The following is a 21,672-nucleotide window of genomic DNA, read 5'->3' on the forward strand; positions in this document are numbered from 1 at the left end:
GCCAGGACATCTGTGCTTGTTATGGGGAGCTGTGGTGTGCAGAACCTGTGACAGCCAGTCAAGATAGGCTCAGCAGAACAGGGACATGATCCAGGGTCATCCCATAGGCATGGCACCTATGCCTGAGCCACCCACCCTGGGGCAAGCAAGGTGCCCTCATGGCTCCCATGAACCCATCTCTGTCCAGTCAGATGCTGCCAGCTGTGCCCTGGCACCCTGGGCAGGGTGGGGGTCTGGGGGGGCCTGCCCACCCCAAAGGGAGCAATGGGTCCTCTCGAGTCTCTCAGCCAGCAGCAGGCAGCATGGGATGCCAGGAGTCATGGCCCCTCTGTGCTGCTTTAGAGGATGACCTCAGGTGTGGAACACTCTGAGCAGCCCTGCCAGGATCCCCGAGGCTGCCTGGCCTCCCCCACAGCACATGGCAGCCTGGCAGCAGGAGCCTGGCCTCACGTGGGGCCAACAGGCAGAGCCGGCAGCTATTCCCGGCAGCAGGAACATTGTTCAACCCTCCTGAGAACTCCCCCCTTATAAGATGAGGCCAACACTGCCTTGTGCTGGGACAGTTAATGCTCTGGGCACCATCCACCAGCACAAAATCTGGGGGAGGGACGGACAGCTACACGTCACTGTTACCCTCCTGGGCACTTCCCAGGGCCATCCTTGGGTGCCTTGGCCCACGGGTGTGACAGCCTCCCACAGCAGAAAGACACTGTTTTCACCAGGGCAGGCCATGGTGGCCATGAAGGTACTCTTGGGACTGTTCCCCTCCATGGACAGTCCCAGCTAGCACAAGGGCAGACACAAGCATATAGCTCCAGAGGGGAGGCACCATGAAACAGAGGTGGTGACCCCACACTAAGAAGCAGCTGGGATGACAATGGGACAATGCAGGGGAAGGATCCTGGCAAGCAAACAGCTCTGGCAGGACAGGGTCAGGGTAGCACTAGGGAGCAGAGACAGGGTGTCCAGGGTATCCTTGACCACCCTGTGCCCATTCTGACATGGGAGCAGATACAGAACAGGCACAGGGACCTCCTGTGGCTGTGGGCCAGCCCCCTCCAGCCTGTCTCCAAGGCCAGAGGAAGGATGAAAAGGCTTTATTGATAAATATAGACTATGTACAGAGGGGAGACATCTCCACCCAGCCCAGCACCCCACGAGTCTCCTGGCCAGGGGGAAGCCAGAGCCCAGTGGGTCACAGCCTCTCGCTGCCGGCACTGCCTGGCAGAGGAGCCCCAGCCCCAGAGACATTTGGTCTCAAACCTCCTTCAGCAAACACGGCGCCTGCCCGTGTCCCCAGCCAAGGGGAGCCACCACGGTGGCACAGCCCCATGCAGACTTTCCTGGGGGGTCACCTGTGTGGCAGCCTCAGGGGGGAGAAGGTGCAGCTCCAGATGGGCCAGAACACAACACAGGGAATCCCCAGAGGTGCCACTGTCCTCAGCCCCCTGCCCTCTCCCCTCAACCAGTAGGGGGTGGCTCAGTTCCTGGGTGGAAGGGGCTGGTTGACAATCACTTGCACAACAAAATCCTTCTGGATCTTGGTCTCCTGCAGTCGCGTGCGGTCAGTGAGCAGCTTGCCTGAGAAGAACCATCGCTGCCAGGCCAGGTCAATGCCCTCCTGCGCCTGCAGCTGCTTCTTCAGCTGCCCGATGGTGTCACTCATGCTGGCGCTGAGCCGCAGGTCCTTGCCGGTGGAGAGGCGCACCTTGAGGGTGAACTCCCGCCGGGCATTGGGCAGAGGCTCCGCCGGCTCCACCGCCTCCTCCTCGCTCCGCTCCAGGATCAGGTTGACGGGGGGTGCAAGGCAGTAGACGGGCAGCTGGTACCGGTTGCCCAGCTCATCATAGCACTCCGTCAGGGACCCTGGGGACAGCAGGATAAGATGCTAAGGGTGGGCATCCCCATGGACCACTCAAATGGGGACAGGGCCACCTCAAGCAGTATGGCACAGCCTGCCTTACTCCCCCTGGCTGGACTGAGCTCTGGATAGCAGGTGGGAGCCCCTTTCTACTCCAGCCTGAGACCCCCATGTGCCCAGATACGGGGCACTCAGCACACATCCCATGCAAACCCCCAGTGCTGACCCTCACCATGGGGCAGGGTGATGCTGGCTCCATCGAGGATGGCCTGGGCCAGGCTGTGGTCATTGGCTTCTACAGCATAGGCAGCTGCCTTCAGGGCATCCCAGATCTCCTTGCGGCCTTCAAAGGCTGGTGCCGTGTCCCAGAACTCGTCCCGCTTGCTGCGCAGCTGCCCGTCTGTCATGGGGTAGTCACTCTTCCACTTGGGACACTCCTTCTTCAGGGGCTCATTGCGCCCTGCAGAGGGGGGATATTCAGCCAAAGGACAGGGTTTTCCCTCAGGTCCTGAACCTCCCACCTCCCCATAACCACAGGTTCTTCCTGGGAATCTCCCGCACCCCAGCAAGGGTCTGAGGGATCACCCTGTCCAGTGAACAACAGCCCCCAGTGTAGCCAGGGGTAACGGGGCTAAAGCAAGCCTGGCCCAAGATCCCACTGGCCCCACAGCAGTTGTTCCCCCAAGTGACACCCTTTGCCCCCAGAGGGGACAAGGGCTCTTGCTTCCTTATTTGTGGGACCAGCCACTGCCCCCTAGGGTGGCCACAGGGCCTCAGGGCCCTTTGAGGCAGAGCAGTATTTATAGCTTGGGGAATTAGCCAGGAAATAAGCTGGTGAGTCGGAGCGAGAAGGGGATTACAAAGGCTGAGCTGCAGCAAAGGGGGGTCAGGACTTCACTGTCCCCTCTGCCCACCCTGGGATGACAGGGACCAGCTGCAGGCAAGACAGCATCCCAGGCATCAGGGGAACAGAGGGCATCACTGACAGACTGCAGGTGCCCCAGCAACGAGCTGAACTGAACTGGCTCTCCATGAAACAGCTCCTAGCCACATCCCCACAGACCTTCAGCAGCCAGCATTGCCCAGGGGCTTGAGGCACCCCAGTGCCAGTCCCAGAGCATCATGCCCTCACTACGCTGGGCTGTGGCCCTGTGGGAACAGCCCCATCTCATCAGTCCCACAGCCAGGCCGGACACGTGGGGCAGGAAGGAGTTGTCACTCCCAGCTGAGCTGGGGACAATGAATGATAACAGCTCCTTCCTGTCACCCCCCTCCCTGAGCTGGCCCGGCAGCACCCCTCCTGTGGGGACAGGATGAGGGGAAAGTGAGGCTCCAGCTGGGCACAAAGATGCCTGTGCCCACACAGCGACCTGCCAGACAAGGTGATGCCACACACCCCAGGCACCGGAGACAGCCACCACTGCCAGCTGTGGGCTGAGCCAAGGTGCCCAGGCAGCTGCTCCTGAGCAAGTGTGCGGTGACACAGAGCGCTACGTGACCTTTTTGATTGTACCGACCCTGCCTCACCCGACCCAGGACCACTAGAGCCAGCACAGCATCTGCTTCCCAGCAAGCACCCACCTCAGGGTGTGCCCAAGGGGCACAGGTGCTCAGCTACCCCAGGGCTGGGCACCAAGAATCCCTGGCAGGCAGCATCCATCCTGCCCACACCCTGGAGGAGCAAGGGCAGCCGACTGCAGCCAGTGCTGCCGATTCAGCAGTCACGGTGCTGGGCCAGAGGGATTTGCAGCACCACAGGACATGGCAAGGTCAGAGGCAACACCTGCCCCAGGAGGGCAGCGGAGAAGTGTCCACAGCCAGCCTGAAGGACATGTCTGGGATCATGTCCCTACACTGCTATGGCCACCAGGCTGGGGCACACGTTCCCACAGCCAGGACTCCTGGCCAGCACTGCCAGTCAGCACCATTCCCCCAGCTCTGCTTGCAACAAAGGCTGGCCCAGGAAAGGAGCTGTGGGGGTCGGCTGTGGCAGGGACCGGCTGTGGCTGCCTCGTGTGTACAGACATAACCAGCAGCCTTGCCCAGGTAGGCAGGGGCTTAAGCCTAGTCTATTTATTGCTACCGCCCAGCTGGGCCTGCACCTTCTAATCACCTCCTGCTGCTCTATTCCTAGCCCCTTGTGCAACTCTCCACAGCAGCACCACCAGACAGGTCCATCCGCTCTCTGTGCCCGGACTCGAGCCAACAGGATCTGGCTGGCAGCCTGCTGCCTCCTGCCCTGTGCCTGCAGCTCCCTGCCCGTGGCTCAGCACCCTGCAGTGCCCTCGTGAGGGACCCCCGGGCAGAAGGATGTGACCCAAAGGCTTCCCTGCCCTGGGCCTGCTCCCTGCCTGCAGGAGCCTTAGGCAGCCTCAGATGACAGGTCCTGGAGGCCCCAGAGAAGATGTCAGCCAGAAGGCACACACCACTGCTTCCAGCAGTGCTGGCTGGTCCACTCCCGAGTCAGGCAGGGTTGGGATGCTGCGTGCCACGGGCATGCCCAGCTCCTGCTGTGGTAAGCTGGCCACCCTGGGGACAATGCTGTCACCTGCTTCTGGGAGTCATCAAAGGACCCCTCCACAGGGGGTCACAACAAGCCCCAGCCAGAGCAGGAGCTGGCCAGGGAGGTGGGATGCTTAGCAGAGTCCTTGAGGCAGCAGAGGTGGGCAGGCAGAGCCCCCATCCCTGCTGATGGTAGGTCCTTGTGTACTGGGACCTGCTGGCCCAGGGCACTGTCCCCATACTGCTGGTAAGAGCAGCTGTAGCCTTGCTTCACCCCCACCACTTGCTGAGCAGCTCCCATGGGCTGGTGGAACCATGCAAACAAAGGTAGGAAGCAGCCAGGGCACCTGGCACAAGGGACAGCCTTGCTCTGCCAGGAAGGGACATACTGGAAGAAAGCAGCAGCAGTGACTGACAGCGGTATATCAGGGAGGGACCACGACCCATCCCAGGAGAGCAAGTGGGGATGGAGTCACAGGCTCTGCAGCCAGCTGTTGCCTGGCACGAGAGGGGATCACACAGATCCAGATGTTGGGATCTCACCCCATCCCCCATCACATCCTGATGCTACAAGGCAATGGCCCCACATTCCACCAAGCTGAGGGAACAGCCAGCCAGGAGCCCCAGGCCTCACCCATACCCGCAAGAAGGCACTGCTGGGGGACAAAGCGTGTCGGGGTGGGGGGGGCCATCACCCCAGTACATCCCAGCAGGGCATCCCCGGGGCAGGCTGGCACACCTGGAGCCCCACGCGGCGGGGGCGGCTGCCCACGGCACGGGCACAGCCCGGCCCAGCAGCCTCGGCACCCTGCACGTGCTGCCGGAGTGGCGGGCAGCGTCCCACGGAAAACGCCCTTCCCTCCCGCATGCCAGCTGCAGGCGAGGGCCGGGGCGTCCCGTCCCGGGCACACGCTTCCTGCCCCTCCTCTCCGCCGCCCACTACCGCTCTGCCATAAACACGGTAATTACCGGCTGCGACGGCACCGGCCGGGGAGGCGGCAAAGGAAAGGCGTGATTCATCCTACCAGCCCACGGCTTCTCCGCCGAAAGTCCACCGTACCCATCCCCGCGGCCTCCGGGACCCTCCGGCACGGCATCACGGGGAAGCGCCTCACGGCACCCGGGTGTTCGGTAACTCCGGGGGCCGCGAGGCTGCACCGGCCCCGCCGGCGCTCCCAGACCGGCGCGGCCGCTCCCCGCCCCACCCGCGGCTCCCGAAGCCCCCGCCGGCAGCAGCCGGGAGAACGGGACAGCACGGACCGCGGGCAGGCAGGACCCGCCGCGCCGCGCGGGGGACGCTGCCGAGCCCAGACCGGGGCAGCCGCCACCCTGCCGTCCTCCCAGGACGGCACTTCCCGGGAGGAGCCGGGAACAGGCAGGGCTCGGCTGGACCCGCTGCGCACCCCAGCCCTGACCCCGCAAAGCCTCCGGGGCGCCGGGACGGGAGCCGCGGTTCCCGTCCGCTCCCGAGGCCCCGCACCGAACCGGGATCCCCGGGGTCCGAAACCCCGAGGGCACAGAGCGGCTCCCGGGGTTGTGCGAGGGAGAAGTTGTCCCGTGGCGAGCTGCACCTCTCCGGTGCCCACGTTCCCCCGGCACCACCCCCAGGGGGACACCGGACCCCCCTCCGCCCCAGTGCCCGCGATCGCGGGGGCGCCCAGCCCGCAGGACCCCCGCTCACCTGCTCGCTTGCGGGTGTTGCCGCCGGCGGCGGGCCGCTCCCGGCGCTGCCGCCCCACGCAGCCGCCCATGGCGGGGCCGACCGGCGGCGCTCGGCATCGGGGCCGCGCCGGCTCCGCGCTGCGCCCGCCCGTGCGCGCGGGGCCCGCTGTGCGCGCGGGGCCGCCCCGCCCCCGGGCGCACGTGACCGCCGGCACCGCCCCCGCGCACGCGCAGGCGGGGGGCGGGGCGCGGCCCTGCGCGCGGGTGTCATGGCGGCGGCCGGGCCCGGGCCCGGGGCCGGGGCGGAGGCTCAGGCTCTCGCCGCCTCCGTCCGGGACTTCGTGTCCGGGCAGCAGGACGGCCGTGCCGCGGAGGTGGCGGCAGGTACCGCGCGGGGGCGGGGCGGGACTGGGCGTGGGCACGGCAGCGGAGCCGGGCAGGGCCTGGGGCGGGCGTGGGCACGGGCGGGTCGTGGCGGTGTGGGGAGGGGTTTGTGAGGGAGCGTGGGGCTGGGCTGGCCGGGCAGGGTGTGGGGACGCGGGACGGAGCGTGTCTGCGGGTTGTGAGGCTGCCGTGCGGGGCAGGGCACGTGGGATTGGGTAGGGCAGGGCCTGCAGCTCGGAGCTGCCAAGGAGGTGTGCGGTGGGTGAGGGGCTCCAGGAGCGAGGCAGGTGTGGCTGGCAGAGAAATGACTGTGGGACGATAGCTCATGGCCTTGCTGAGGGACCGTAGGAGGTGGCAGTTGCAGACTACCCTCACTGTGGTTTCTCCCCCTTTCCTAGCAGGACTTGAGGCGTTTGCTTTGGTCGGATAATTTATCCTCCTCCTTCGAACAGCAGTTGGGTGACTTTGTTGCATTAGGGAAGTTACAGCTTCAGGACTGTGACTTTCTAAGGATAAGGTGATATTTTTGTGTGTGTAGGCAGTGGCTTCAGCATGTTTTGGGAAGGAGCTCTGAGAGCCGAGAAGGGCTGTCTGTGTATGTTACATTACACACACGGGTGGCTTCTAGGTCTTTCCCAAGGCATGGTGGTTTGTGAACTGCTATGTGGTGTCTTGGTGATGAGATGAGCTGGCAAAACAGAAAGGTAACCCAGTGGCCCATGTAACACAGAGTGAAGAAATTGCCAAGGAAATTTGTAGAAATTCATTAAACTACATGATATTCAACATGTTGCAGAAGAGTTACACAGTCTCCAACATATTTGGGATATACGTGGGGAAGGATAACCTTACAACTGTTGTTATCACCTGATGTCATGTTACAGAAGTGCCTGGAGAAAGCTTTGTCTCTTGGAAGACATACAAAGAGAATTCCTCCCCACTTGCTTCTCCCAGCTTTTTTCAGCCATGTGGCTCTTTTGACAAAGCCACCTTCACAAACAGTGGGGCTGGCAAGTGTCCTTGAGCCCTTCTGACCTTGTACAGAACCACACATCAGAAAGGATTAAATTGCTTTGTGTATCCTTGAGCAAAAGGATAGGGAGGTCTTTCCTAAGCTCATGGCCATTGTGCAATTGCTGTAACAAACACATTGAGCTTCACCGGTTTGTTGCTAAGGACTAAAATGAGCGTAACTTGGCAAGTGGCAGAAAAGCCTTGGTGCTGTCACATGCAGGTTGGGCTGCATGGGTCACTGGCTGGCAGGAAGAGGCTGATTTCATCTTTCTTAAAAAATGGGGAGAGAAGGATACTGCTGCTACAGAATCCATTACACATTCCCTGTGAATGTTGTGCTTACATTTTGAAGGTATGGGAGAAACAAGAATGGAAGTCCTCCAGAAGCAACTAATACCTAGAAGGACACTGAAAGGGGGAGAGACCTTTCAGGAGAGAGAGCAGGTTGGTTCAGAGTAGCAATCCAGCACAGGGTGAATGGCTTGTTTCTGTTAAGTCTCTGGGAGCTACAGGAATGCCAGAATAGCAAGTCAGCCCCTCTTGGTAAAGGGATTCAGGGTGCCTAATTAACCTTGGGGCATATGTGCTGCTGCCAGATGTGGAGGTAGCAGTTTCAGGGGCTCACCACTGTGCCTGCCGTGCTGATGAGGCAGGTCCAATTAGCTGTGCTCACGCTGTGGCCTGTGCACGAGCACAGCACACTCACAGGCTGTGTCAGGGAGGGGTGGCCACACCATGTGAGGCAAAGCTGGTCACACCTGGTCCCTGAGAACAGAGGGAGCTCCCTTGCTGAGCAAAGGAGCTGCTGACCTCGGGGTGTATCAGTACCTGACTGTGGTTTGGCCATCACACGGTAGCTCTTTCTGTTGAGTAGGGAGCCAGAAGCTTTGTGTAGAGCTGCTTTCAGTCTCTGCAGACACAGAGAGGCAGAGCACCTGGCCACAGAGATGGCATTTGTGTCAGATTTTTTCTCTGATGGTGCAGAGGCACAAGGGCTCTTCATGAGCTTGCAGAGCAAGATGTTGGGATGCTGGATGTGGAGGAGCCATCTAAGCTCTCTCTGCAGCCCACTCTGCTTTGGCTTGTGCAAAGCATTTCCTTGCTGTTTCACTGTTGTTTTTCTGCAGGAAATTTTGCCAGCATGTCATGGCTGTCTCTGAGGGTGCCCCCTTTTCAGTCTGTGCCCGTCAATTCTGAGACCTGCTGGGTTCTTTATCCACACAGCTCCCCTTATCTGTTCTGTTTCTCAGCTCAGGCTCCTTTTCCCTGCTGCTCCAGGCAGAATTGAAAGCTCTGTCTCTGGAGTCAAGACTGCCTGCTGTCAGAACACACTGTCAGAAAACGCTGTCATCTTGTCCCTAGAGACAGCCCTATGATGAACAGTGTGTCTTAATGGTGGAATTAACTGCTTAGGAAGAGACAGTAAAGGCTTGCAACAGCAGGAGACACTAGCAGGAACAAGGCCTGGGAAAGCCCATAATGAAACCTTCTGAGAGGGTAAGTTCCCTGTCAGTTGTGCAGGTTCAGCAGGGCAGAGAGGTGAGCAGGTCCCTCCAGAGTGCCCAAAAGTATCCCTGGGCAAAGACAGTGAGTCTTAGTGACTGCCAGGTGATTTGGGTTTTTTTCTGGAGGAATGCTGTTTTGTCCAGGCAGAAAGTGAGGGGTGCTGCTTGTTTTCCAGCAATGTCACTTGACACCTGAGCTGCAGGTTAGGGGTCTGAAAGTAAGGCAGTTCCTTGCCTGCCACCCTATGTCTGAGCAGAGGATGTACACAGAGCTTTCCTTCTGGGGAGGTGCCACAGTGGCAATGGGTGGCAGGAGTGGAGAACCTGCCGTTCTGCCAAGGTTCTTGTACAGTGCAGCAAGTCCTTAGCAAAGCCTCCTGAGGAGTGACTCTTCCCCCAGTTGAGTTGCAAGAATATGGAGGTAGTAGGTGAATGAGGCAACCTGGCAAGGAATCTGAGTCAGAGTTGGAAATAGACACCAGGAATCCCAGCATTTTATCTTCCTCTGACCACAAAACTGCCTTTCTCCCTGCCCATCTTGGAAGAGGTTAGCGCAGTTTTGCACAGTGTGGAGGTGCTGGAGCCAAGGTGGGAAGCTGAGTGATCACTAGTGTCTGGGCTGCTTGTTCAGCCAGTTCTCCCTCAGGAAGCACCTGGAGAGCTGCCCTCTGTCTCCTCTCAGCATGCTTACATTAGAGAAGGGGGTTTTAGTATCTCAGAGAGGTGGAACTCAGCAAGACTTCTCTTAGGAGCCACACATACAGCCATGCTTCAGGGAGAGGGTGAGGCAAAGTGCAGGCCGTTTCTCCCCTGGCCATCTCCTCTCAGCTCTCAGTCTCAGAGGTGTTTGCAGGCAGGGCTGGAGGCAGCTCCAGCAGTTAAGTGCACATGGCTGCTTTGGCACTTTAGTGAGGAGTCAGCACTGACTGACCATTCTCAGTGCAGTGCAGGGATATGTCCCAGCATCCATCTCCAGTAACATGATCTCTGGTTCACTCTCTTTACCTCCTTTCTCCAGGGGTGAAAGATGGAAGGTGGACAGTGCTGCAGCTTGTGGAAGCCCTGGGGTAAGAAAAGCCTTATGCAAGTTATACATTGGGTAAGGGCCTTGCAGGGGACATTCCCACAAGGAGGCATAGTGAGAAGGACAAGTGTGCTCATCCAGGATGAGCTTCAGCACTGGATGACACGTTGCAGCAGGCAGGATGTTGTCTGCTCACAGCGTGGGGCTTAAGCAGTGCTTTGCCCTCCCTAGATGTGGGAGCTCTCTGGGAAAGAGCAAGGCTGGAGCAGCTCTTGATGCTCTCCCAGGACAGAGGAGAGATGCTGTGGCAGGCAGCATGCTGCAGGGCACTTTTCAGTTGGGGCTGTCCCCAGCAGGAGCTGCCTGAGCACACAGGTGCACAACACCATGTCACAAGTTGGCTGGCACTCAGCTTCTGCCTTTGTCTCCAAACTGTCATGGCCTAGGCTCATTTCTCCCAAGCTGGGGGCTGGGTTTGCCTCACTGTAAGAAGCTTTATCCTTTTTGACCCTTGTGATCTTGGGAGCATGGTGCAAGAGCAATTTCTTTGATCTGACTTGAGAACTTGGATTTCTTTCTGCATGGTTCTGGGGCTGAGTGCACACATGCAGCATAGACAGGGAGAGGAGTCTTTCCACTCTGCCAGCAAGTCAGACATGATTGGGCGCACAGAGTGGCACCTCTTTGGTTTTGTAATGTGCCTGCTCAGGATGTGCTTCCTGCTTGGATGTACCTGCTCACAACAGGCTTCTTGGGCTTTCTCCCCTCTTGGCCTAGGTTTTGCCTGGAGAACACAGATCCTCGGATGCGAGGGCGAGGCATCCAGCTGTTGTCACAAGTCCTGCTCCAGTGTTACTCCCTGCTCCAGGAGAAGGAAGGTAAGACTCTTCTGGCCCTTGAGTGTCTGGCTGGGGACAAAACCTGTGCCATTAAAATGTCTGTCCTGCAATTGGCAAAGGGATTGATCTAACACTGTGACAACCTTGTACATGTCTCTAAGAGTCAAAGTCCAAGGAGGGCAGGAAGCTTTGTGCTGCAGCCTTTTTGCCAAACTCACCACACAGTTCAGATCACTGTCTGATTACACCAAATCACTGGACAGCTGGGGCCTCTGACAGTGTGTGGGTGTTGCACACCAAGGTGTGCTCAGTGCCACGTGGGACACACTGGGGATACATCTGTATGTCAGAATCCTTGGGTGGTGACTCAGAGCAGGAAGACTGTCCTTCACACACCAAGTCACACTGCAGCACTGCAGCCTGATCAGTTTAATTCAGGAGGAGCTCTGAGGCCTGGGGCGGAGGGGAGATCAGTGTAAGGATGAGAATGGAGTGGAGGACTGGGGTGTTGGGGGGAAGATGCTCTGTTCATGGAGACAAGGAGAAGGTCTGCCTCTGTTAAATGCCCCATAGCAGCTGGCTGGCAGCAGGGAAAGCCAGTAAGTGCTAACAAGCTTTGGCTTGGGCCTGGGGGCCATGCAGATACTTACGCCAGCAGGCTGGCTTGACAGGGGGCCTGGCCAGTAAGTAAGGTGGAGGAAGGGGAGGATGGAAGTAAAAGATTCTCAGTCCTTGGAATTTGGCTCTCTTTGGCTAGAGAGGCAAGGCTGAGAGCAGCTGTACATAGAACTTTACCTGCTGCAGTAGCTGGAGACAGGTGTGATGACTGATGGGAACTGGGGTGCTCCGGAGGGACAGCCAGAAATGGCGAGGTTCAGTGGGGATACTTGAAGGAGAAAAGAGACTCAGGGCAATTGAGCAAGGGGAGTGAGCTGTGTTAGAGCCTCGTGTCCCTGCTCACGCAGTTAATTTCTCAAGCTCTGCGTCAGGCTGCCTCCTGGGGGGCTGAGTTTCTGCAGCAGCTGTGGGCACAGGATGCTGCTAGCCGGCTCTTCCAGTCTGCTTCCTGCTACCACTCCCCAGGGCTGGGGTGTGCAGGCGCCCGTGGCCGTGACTCAGGGGCCAGGAACGTGTTGTGGAGCCAAGTTCGAGGAAGCCAGAACTCCTGCCCCAGCTCTGTACCCCACCCCATTACATCCTCCAGCCTCCGCTGAGCAGACTGCCACTCTACTGCTGGTGTCTGCATCCACATGTCCGGACAGGCCAGGGCAAATGCCTCTTGGGTAGCTCCAGCACTTCTGCAGCAGCTAGAGGTGGCTGCTGCCTTGCTGCAGTGAGATGTGGGCTGCGTACAAGAGGAGGGCAAAGGTGTTGGAGCCAGGTGGGTGCATCCAACAGCAGCAGTTTGTCCCATTCACCAGTGCAAGATGTGCTCACTCTTAATCCATCAGCTTGTGGTTGAGCTGGGGCCAGCACCCAGCAGCTGCATTTCCTTGGGCTAACACACATTGGTGTCTGTTTCTGACAGTGCTGCATCTGGTCATGTTCTATGAGAGCCGGCTGCAAGATAATCACCTGGTTATCCCCTCGGTGCTCCAGGGACTCCGGGCACTGGTGAGCTCACACCCCCAGCCCACAGTGCTGGGATGCATTCCCCAGCAGTGTCAGGGAGGTGCAACACCTGAGTATGGGTTGGAGTGCTGTGTCAAGCAGGGCCTGGCTGGGCTGTCAGCCCATATGGCAGCATTTCCCTGTCTCCTCTCTTCTGCTGTGCCTCTTGTGGAGGAGCTGGAGACAGGAGACTGCTTTGATTTCCTGCCCTGTGTTGAGTACTGGGGCAAGGATTCCCTGGCCACCCTGGAGAGCAGCACAGATGATGGGCATATTATCCTGTTCTGTCTGGGGAGGGTATGGTGAGATCTCCCTGTTGTGGAAGAGGATCCTGCAGGCAGCTGCTGCATGGAGGCAGGAGCTTCATTATGTGCCTGCCATCATGGTATTCCGTTCTTGCTTTTCTCTTCCTGTCCCCAGAGCATGTGTGAGGTGCTGTCCCCAGGGCTAGCAGTGTCTGTGCTCAAAGCCATCTTCCAGGAGGTACATGTGCAGGTGAGCAATGTGATTTCCTATCCTCCTGTCCTTGATGTCTGCTCTCTGTGTGTCTGGGGATTGCCTACCTGCCCTGAGGACTGGCCACATTCAACACAGTGCAGTGCTCCTGCAGAACTTAGAGACAGCTTGGCTCACTGCAAGAGAGACTGTGAGAGACAGCAGCCAAGAATCCTGCTGGGCCCTTGTCCTCTGTTTTCTCAGCCCTAAGGGAATTATTTCCTTTTTCTTCATTCTCTGTGTTTAAGCGCCCCCATTCCAATTCTCCTCACATGTAAGATTGTTTTTGCTGGCAGTGCCTTGGGCAGCATGCGTGGCCCTGGTGTGACTGATAGTGCATTCACAGTGATGAGACAGAGTCATGTTCATGTGCCATTGCATAGGCATGTGCACACTTTGCATGTGATACATGGGATCTCTGTGCTAGGAAGCAGCAGCTGAGCTGCTGGGGGTCCTGCTCTCTCTCAAAGGCATGTGTTGCCTGTGGGGTAGTGGGTAGCTGTGCTGCCATGTGTAGAGGATGGTTTTGATTGGTCTGCTCCTCCCTTCAGTCCTTGCTGCAACTGGACCGCCACACAGTCTACAGCATCATCACCAACTTCATGAGCACCAGGGAGGAAGGTGAGGGGGCAGATGGCAGATGGCAGATGCCAGAGCCACTCTGGGATTGTTCAGGCTGGGAAAGTGACTCCCTTTCACCTTCTCCAAGGGCTCTGTGCCTCTGCCTGGGAGACCTGGAAAAGGACTGTGGGGCTGGGGCAATTTGGCCAATTTAATGCTGTATTGTAAGGTCTGATGTCCTGCACCTGCTCATGCTCTTTCTTTCTGCAGAGCTGAAAGGCCTGGGTGCCAACTTCACCTTTGGCTTCATCCAGGTCATGGATGGGGAGAAGGATCCCCGCAATCTGCTTGTGGCCTTCCAGATTGTGCGTGATCTCATTGCCAAGGACTATGACCTGGGTGAGCCTAAACCTGCCATGCAGAGCTGACTGGGAGACATATCCCTTTTCTTTATGGCTCTTGGGTCTGACCAGGCATGGGGCAGTGCCTAACATGCTTTAAAAGCTGCAGAGCTGGCCTATCGTGGGTGCTGAACAGAGCTGCTGTGCCTTTTTTGCCCAATATCTTTGGTCACCCCCTCTCTCTCCTCTGTCTGTAGGTCCCTTTGTGGAGGAGCTCTTTGAAGTTACATCCTGCTACTTCCCTGTTGATTTTACTCCAGTGAGTGAGTCTGCCATGTGCCACAGCCTATTCTTTATTTCTTTCTGGTGTTTTCTTAGGGGGTTATGTCCCCTCCAGGGAATGGGATGAGAGGGTGGCCAAGGGTCTTGGCAGGGCAGTGTTCAGCTGTCAGCTGTGGTACCCAGGCTGACAGGCTGGTGTCAAGCTAGCTGCAGCGACTGGTGCTGCTGCTGCCTTGCTGGAGATGAAGTGATGCAACCTCAGCTGATGGCTGGGTTGGGATGTTTCCTGACTGGTGAGTGACCTGCTCTCTGCTCCCTTTGCAGCCCCCCAATGATCCTCATGGCATCCAGAGAGAAGATTTGATCCTGAGCCTCCGGGCTGTACTGGCTTCCACAACCCAGTTTGCTGAGGTATGAAGCTCCTTGGGGATTCTTGAGCGCCTCACTGTTCCCTTAGCACAGGATGCCTTTCATTGTGCTGCAGCTCCTACTGTGACTCTATGGGATGGGAAAAACTGGGACCAGGAGTTTGCACTTGGGCAGCCCTGTCTCCTGCTGGGGCTGGTCATGGGGAGGGTGCTGACTGACACCCTGGGAAGGGGCTGCATATTGCAGTTACCCCTTCACCTTTGCTCTCCTGGCAGAGGCTGAACTTGAAGCCTTGTGGGGCCATGGACAAGGTGGTACCAGGGATGGGCTGAATTAAAGTATTTCTCTCTGCAGTTCCTTCTCCCTCTGCTTATTGAGAAGTTGGACTCAGAACTGCAAAGTGCCAAGCTTGACTCGCTGCAGACTCTGGTAAGGAGAGATCCCCTACTCCCTTCAGCCTACAGCTGATCTGTGGCAGTAGCAGCTGCCAGCCACTTCTGAACCCTTCTCCCTTACAGACCCACAATTTCCAGAGTCCTAGTTTGGCCTGCATCACTCTTTCCTGTTTTTCTTGAGTGATTTGTGCAGCTCAGCCTGAGCCTGCCAAGATGGGTAGTGTCCCAGCACTGTGTCCTCCTGGTACAGGCTTCTCTGTGATGCTTTCTCCTGGCTCCCTCTTGCAGACTGCCTGCTGTGCCATCTATGGGCAGAAGGAGCTGCAGGAATTCCTTCCCAGCCTCTGGTCATACCTGCGCAGAGAGGTGAGTACTGCAGGGCTCCACCATGGCTGCGCTGAGCAGGAGCTCTCAACCAGACTGTGTGGGTCCCGTATCTCCCAGCAGTCACACCTGTGACCTTGGGCTGCCCCAGCTGAAAAGTGGAGGGGACAGGCCAGCCCTATCAGCATGTCCATGTGCTTGAATGTGCCATGCTGCATGTTCAAATCACATGGGAAATGAGGCAGGAGCTTGAGCCCTTCAGCCTCCATTGGGAGCCTGAAGCCTGCGGTTGCTGTCGGCATGGAGTTCAGCTCATGCTATGGCCTTTCCTGCAGGTGTTCCAGACAGCGAGCGAGAAGATTGAGACGGAGTGCCTGGCTGCACTGCGTGCGCTCTCTGCCTGCCTCTCCCGCTCCGTGCTCAGCTCTGATTCTGAGGATCTGCTGGATTCCTTCCTCAGCAGCATCCTGCAAGGTAGCTAACAGAGACCTGCCCCATGCAGCCAGGCCTGAAAGCATCCTCCTTAGTAGAGATCTACCTTCGTCTTCTCTTTCAAGCCTCTTTTCTTTCTAGTCCTCACAGCAACTTTTGGCTTCTCCAAGGTAATTGGCTGCAGGAGGGAGGACGAGGAGATTGAGGTGTTTCCATCTCTGTTGCACTCTGTGTGCTTGGAGCTGTGGGAAGCTGCTCAGTTGGGGAGGCTGTGCTGCAGCTTAGAGCTGCACCCTGGCAGCACATACCAACCCTGCTATCAGCTGTGTCCCTGCACATGAGGCAGAGGAGCTCTGCGCCGGTGCAGCTGACGCCCAGCCTATCTCAGATTGCAGGCACCATCTGTGTGAGCCCGACATGAAGCTGGTGTGGCCCAGTGCCAAACTCCTGCAGGCAGCAGCGGGTGCCTCCCTCCGCACCTACCACTGCATCACCCACAGCGTCCTGCCCCTGCTGCTGGAGCAGTACACCAAGCACATGCAGGTGAGGGGCACCCACTGGCTCCACAGGGCCTCCGGGCAGCAGGGTGTCCTTCCCTGGCTGGGGGTGGAGACCCCATGGGCACCCTGTGGCCTGGCAGTGCTGGGCTGAGGTGCAGCTCTGTCCGAGCAGTGACCGTGATCTGGGTTACACCTCTGTCCCTGCAGAGCAGCCAGAGGAGGACAATCCTGGAAATGCTGTTAGGCTTCCTGGAGTTGCAGCAGAAGTGGGGAAATGTGGAAGAAGGTGAGGGTGACTGGTCCCTCTGAAGGTACCTGTGTCCCAAGGGCTGCTGGCTCTGACCTCACTTTCCTGTATGCTGACATACAGGCAAAACTCACTGGCCAGTGTGGCTGCATGTGTAAGCCCCTGCCATGTTCCAGGGACCCTGCATGATTTGGTATCAAATGCAGACCCCCAAAAAGGGTCTGTCAAGTGCTGTGATGGTGGCTGTGTGGTGACAGCCAGACACTGGCAGTGATTCCATGTCTCTCTCTCCAGATGAGAGTGCTCTGCTGTTGCTCCAAGCCCAGATTTGCTCTATGGTGTTCTCAGCGCTGCTGGATCCCAGTGTGCAGCTGCAGCTGGTTGGGATCAAAGCACTGACTGTCCTGGGCTCCCTGCAAGGTTGGTGCCTTTTTTGCCTTGAGACAGAGGGAGGTGTCACAGTTTTCTGAGAGACACTGTGGCTGCTGGGATGTCCTTGCCTGCTGCCTGTAAGTGCACAGGAGTAACAGCAGCATGTTCTATCCAGGTCATGAGCTCCAGGGACATTTGGTCTCTCTCTTGCCTGTTTGTGCTGGGCACCTTTTATCTCTGGAATTTGGTGTGCTGCTGCATTGCTGCTGGCCTAGATGAGGGGGAGGGATCCTGTCCAGCACACCCTGCATCTTTGCCTTTGGCCAAAGATAGGATTCTTCTATGGCTCTTTTTACAGGCTTCCTGTCTTCCTCTAATCTGGAGCTGGTTGTGGATCACCTAATCCGTCTTGCTCTGCATGAGGAGGATTCCCAAAGCAGGTGAGGGGTGGGCTGGCATCATGGTAGTCATCCATATTCTGGGAGGAGGAACAAAGCCTGGCTTTGCTGCAGAGAGGGGCTGTAGTCTGAGGGAAAACACAGGAACTCTCTGAACAAGAAGACAACATGAAATAAACCAGATTATTCATGGGCTGAAAATAAGAAAGCCTGTGCCTGTCAAATCAGGGATTTTGCTCTGCCTACCTGAGGGTTGAAAAAGGCAAGTTGCTGAGAAATGGGGTTCTGGAGACACCTTCTGGCCAGGTCTGTGCAGCTGGTGTACAGGCAGCCCCAGATTTGCAGTCCTTGCATCACTTTTTCCATTCGCTTTCCCCCTGGCAGTGAAGCAGCAATGGAGGCAGCTGGGTCCCTGGCCCCCACCTTCCCAAAGGTTTTTTCTGGACACATGGTACCCAGGCTTAAAGAGGAGCTGCAGTCAGGTAGGGCTGGGAAAGGAGTGGTGACTGGTTTTGGGGTAAAGCTTTTCCCCCTTGGGCTCCTGCCAGGCAGTGGGGCTGTGTTAGGTGGTGTAGGTCAGTGGCTGTCCTTGGGGGATTCCCAGTGCAGGCACTGTGTGCTGGCACAGGGAAGGCTGTGGTTGGTCTGGTAGCCAGCTGGTGTGTGGCCAGGATCACCCTTGTGGGAAGGAGCTGCCTGGCTGTGGAGCAGGCAGAGTGCCTTGAGCCTGGCATGGGCTGGGTCTGCTGTGCTGCTTCACCCCATCCGCCCTGGCAGGGTCTGGGCCCTGACTGTCCTTGGGTGGGGTGGCCCCAGGTCCCTCTCTGAGGTGTGTTTACTTTTCAGAGCGGGAGGAGAGCTACCACAACCACCACTCCTTGCAGCAGCGCTGCCTGCAGGCCCTGGCAGCTGTGTCCACCCACACCAGCATTGTGAGGGAGACTGTCCCCATCCTGCTACAGCATCTCCAGACGGTGCAGAAAGGTAATGGAGCTCCTGCAGGCAGCTCCACAGAGCATGTCTGGGCAGGAGCTTCCTCTGTTACTGGTGATGCCTGCAGGAGAGCTGGAATGGCAGTGGTACAGGGAATCCACACCTGGGCTGTGAGTCCCACTGGTGGAGTGGGAGTCAGAAGAGCAGCATTGTCCCAGGATCCTGGTGCAGATCAGGGAGCCGGGTGCTGAGGCTGTTTGACTCGGTGGTGACTGTGCCCTGCAGGGACTGAGGCCAGGAACACCCAAGACATGATCTCCGTGTGCCAGAGCCTGCACCGTGTGGCCCTGCAGTGCCAGCAGGATGCTGAGGGCTGCTGGTACTTCCACCAGACGGTGGTGCCGTGCCTGCTGGCCATGGCTGTGCAGGCAGCCATGCCAGGTAAGTGCAAGGGCTGGAGTGGGAGAGGGGAGAACAGGCAACTCCCGGGCTCTCAGCAGTCCCTGATCCTGCAGTCAGTACTGCTGCTGGTGCCTTTTGGCACCCATGGCCCTCAAGAGTGGGCTTCACTGCTCCCTGCCCTTGTCCCAGAGCCCTGCCCCACTCTGGTGTGCATTCAGGGGGCTGTGCCTGCCTCCTCCTTCTAAAAAGCAGGCTCCAGCAAGTTCCATTCCTCCCACTACTTGCAGAGAGCACTCATACGCTGCCAGGCAAGGCACTGCTGGAGGAAGAGGTGCTGGCTGCCATGATCCCAGTCATCAGTGCTGCCACCACTCACCTGCGCCCTGAGTGAGTGAAGCTGGGGCCGGCAGCTGGGTGCTCCCCTTGTGGGGAGGGAGTAGGCTGCATGTCCCCTGCTGCTATCTGTACAGGGTGACCCTGTGCCTCCTGGGAGGTCTCTGGTCTTCCAGAGTGGCACGTAACAATGTCTTTTCCTAGGCTGGCTGCCCAGAGTGTGTCTCATGTGGTGCCCCTCTTTCTGGATGGAGATGTCTCCTTCCTACCCCAGAACAGTTTTCCCTGCTCCTTCCAGCCTTTTGGGGTATGTTTGGGAATTGGGGCTGAGGCACCAGAATGGGCCAGGAACGAGGATGTTTGCATGGGCTGCCAGCAAGGACTGTTATGACATGGACACTGTTCTCCCTTGCAGGATGGGGAGTTCTTGGAGGCACAGAGACGCCTGGTTGCCCTCCTCATGGCCTTCATCTGCTCCTTGCCCCGCGATGTACGTTGATGGGGAGCAGGATGGAGAGGGGCCCTGCCCAAGCACCCTCCAGCCTCTCTCCACACCAAGCTCCACAGACAGACAGAGGGAGCAGCTGCAGCCCTGGGCCATAACATATTATGTGTCTTTTCCAGGTGGCAATCCCTCAGCAGGAATGGCTGCTCCGGGAGCTGCTGGCATTGAGCTGTTCCTGCAACTGTCCCTTCACGGCCACCACAGCTGCCAAGTGCTTTGCAGGGCTGGTGAACAAGCACCCAGCAGGTAAGGGGGCTGGGGCAGATGCCAGGTGTCCCTGCCAACTGCTGACAGGAGGAATGCCTCAGCTTGTCCCTTCCATCCCCAGGGCAGCAGCTGGATGAAATCCTGCAGCTTGCAGTGAACAGGATGGAGCCCAGCCTTGCAGAGGGGCCCCGCCGAACACAGACACTCACCCTGCTGCTCTGGGTAAGGCTTGTCCTGGATGAGTGAGGCAGGGGGACTGGGGGACCCAGCCTGGCACTGACTGTTCTGCCTGCACAGGTGACCAAAGCCCTGGTGCTGCGCTACCACCCCCTAAGCTCTTACCTGACAGACAAGGTAGGTGGTAGTGGGGCTGGGTGACGTCTAAGAAACCTGCCTTGCTCCCCCATGGCTGGCTGGAGACCCCCAGGAGCAGGGCACTCTGTCTCAGGGTTCTCTCTGTCGCAGCTGCTGGGCCTGCTGGGTGACACGGAGCTGGGCCCTGCCACAGCTGATGGCTTCTCCTTGCTCATGGCCGAGTCCCCGGACGTGCTGCACAAGGGCTGCCACGCTGACGTGCGCATCATGTTCCGCCAGCGCTTCTTCACTGATAATGTCCCCAAGCTGGTGCAAGGCTTCCATGGGGCTGGCCCCGGTGAGTGGCCATCCCCAGCCCAGCATCACCACTCCTGACCCTTTAACAAGGGGACCTGAGCCAGCATCTTCTCCTTCTGCAGGCTGCTTGTAACCATCTCTGCTCTCCACAGATGTGAAGGCAAATTACCTGAAGGGCCTGTCCCATGTGCTCAACCACCTCCCCAAACCTGTGCTGGTGACAGAGCTGCCCACGGTAAGAGCCAGCCTGGCTGGCAAGCAGGGTGGGTTGTGACATTGTGGAGTGCATCATCCGGGGTTATTCATGACTCCTATGTTCTCCCTCTCTCTGCAGCTTCTTTCCCTCCTGCTTGAGGCCTTGTCCTGCTCAGATCGTGTAGTACAGCTCTCCACACTGAGCTGCCTCCACCCACTGCTGCTCGAAGCTCCGCAGATCATGAGCCTGCATGTCGACACACTGGTCACCAAGTTCTTCAACCTAACCTCCAGCCCCACCATGGTGTGTGCATCCCCTCCTTCCTCCCTGCTATGCCCCTCTCTCCTGCCCCTTGTGCTGCCCTCATCCCTGTCTGTTCCAGGCTGTCCGCATCGCCGCCCTGCGCTGTGCCCATGCCCTTACCAGGCTGCCCACAACAGTGGTAAGTGCAGCAGCACCCTGCTGCCTGCTCCTGCATGTAGAGGGGAAGGGGACTCCCAACCTCCTGGGGGGCAGCCAGCATCCATTTCTCTCATAAAGAGCCCCTTCTGTCCTACAGCTGCTCCCATACAAGGGCCGAGTTATCCGGGCACTGGCCAAGCCTTTGGATGACAAAAAGAGGCTGGTGCGGAAAGAAGCAGTGGCAGCACGTGGAGAATGGTGAGTGTGTGGAAGTAGCTGCTGAGGGGGTGCCAGCATGTAGGGGACGTGGCTGATGGCACCATCTCTGTCCCTGCAGGTTCTTGCTTGGGAGCCCAGGCAGGTGAGCACCCTGTGTCCTCTCCCTGTGCTGACCAACAGTCTGACCAGCGCCTCGCTAAGCCAATAAGTCATCCAACCAAATGCCACGGACCCTCTGGATCCTCGGAGCCCAGGACTGCCCCGAGTACTAGGGCTGGAGTATGCAGGCCAGCAGACAGCACCCCCCACTGCAGACCCTTCCCAGCACCCACAGCAGGGAAGGAGCTATGCTGCTTGTGGCTTTCCCACCCTCTGCTGCAGCCAGGGACAGTGATGGACAGCCCCTGCCACATGTGAGTGGAGAGGACAGGTCTGTGCACACGTATGGTGTGTGACAACCCATGTACCAGAAGAATAAATATATCTGTTTTGATAATGGTCTGAGGGTCTCCATGCAGCTCAAGCTGGGTCCACAGTGCTCTTCTGTGTGTTAAGCAACTTAAGATACTGCTGGTTATAGACCCTTCCTCCTCTTCTGACATTGTTGTCCCTCTTCTCCCATCCCCAGAAGTCCTTGTCCCCCACAAGATAACAAAACCAGACTCCCTTAAAAAAAAAACAATATTTACTAGATGGTCTTAAAAAGACTCCCTGGAGAGCACTTGGGGGTGCCATCCTCTGTGCC

The 21,672-nt window shown here is 58.1% G+C and overlaps 2 protein-coding genes across 3 annotated transcripts; one reads left to right on the forward strand and one right to left on the reverse strand.

Annotated features, from left to right (window-relative positions):
• Positions 1–1,038: 1,038 nt before the first annotated feature.
• On the reverse strand, positions 1,039–6,141 carry UBTD1 (ubiquitin domain containing 1). The gene is made up of 3 exons (XM_021536244.2): positions 6,045–6,141; positions 2,094–2,321; positions 1,039–1,866 (listed from the first exon to the last, which is right to left on the reverse strand). Exons 1-3 carry the CDS (start codon positions 6,112–6,114, stop codon positions 1,481–1,483), a joined length of 684 nt encoding a protein of 227 aa, XP_021391919.1. The 5' UTR covers positions 6,115–6,141; the 3' UTR covers positions 1,039–1,480.
• A 132-nt stretch (positions 6,142–6,273) lies between these two features.
• MMS19 (MMS19 cytosolic iron-sulfur assembly component) lies at positions 6,274–21,423 on the forward strand. 2 transcript variants are annotated; one of them, XM_021536400.2, is made up of 31 exons: positions 6,274–6,409; positions 9,947–9,995; positions 10,730–10,830; positions 12,320–12,405; positions 12,823–12,897; positions 13,449–13,518; positions 13,729–13,857; positions 14,057–14,118; positions 14,406–14,492; positions 14,805–14,879; positions 15,134–15,211; positions 15,505–15,643; positions 15,990–16,144; positions 16,309–16,387; positions 16,643–16,768; positions 17,079–17,160; positions 17,503–17,600; positions 17,965–18,102; positions 18,337–18,492; positions 18,741–18,840; positions 18,991–19,093; positions 19,202–19,276; positions 19,411–19,537; positions 19,620–19,720; positions 19,796–19,852; positions 19,964–20,150; positions 20,263–20,345; positions 20,445–20,609; positions 20,689–20,748; positions 20,866–20,966; positions 21,046–21,423. In XM_021536400.2, the coding sequence occupies exons 1-31, from the start codon at positions 6,295–6,297 to the stop codon at positions 21,071–21,073; spliced, it is 3,087 nt and encodes a 1,028-aa protein (XP_021392075.2). In that variant the 5' UTR covers positions 6,274–6,294; the 3' UTR covers positions 21,074–21,423. The 2 variants fall into 2 exon arrangements, with proteins under 2 accessions (XP_021392075.2, XP_077640787.1); XM_077784661.1 differs by lacking the exons at positions 6,274–6,409; positions 9,947–9,995; positions 10,730–10,830; ... (7 more) ...; positions 15,134–15,211; positions 15,505–15,643 and adding an exon at positions 15,686–15,771.
• Positions 21,424–21,672: the final 249 nt, after the last annotated feature.

The sequence above is a fragment of the Lonchura striata genome, chromosome 7 (genome assembly GCF_046129695.1).
Source record: "Lonchura striata isolate bLonStr1 chromosome 7, bLonStr1.mat, whole genome shotgun sequence".
Classification (NCBI taxonomy): Eukaryota; Metazoa; Chordata; class Aves; order Passeriformes; family Estrildidae; genus Lonchura; species Lonchura striata.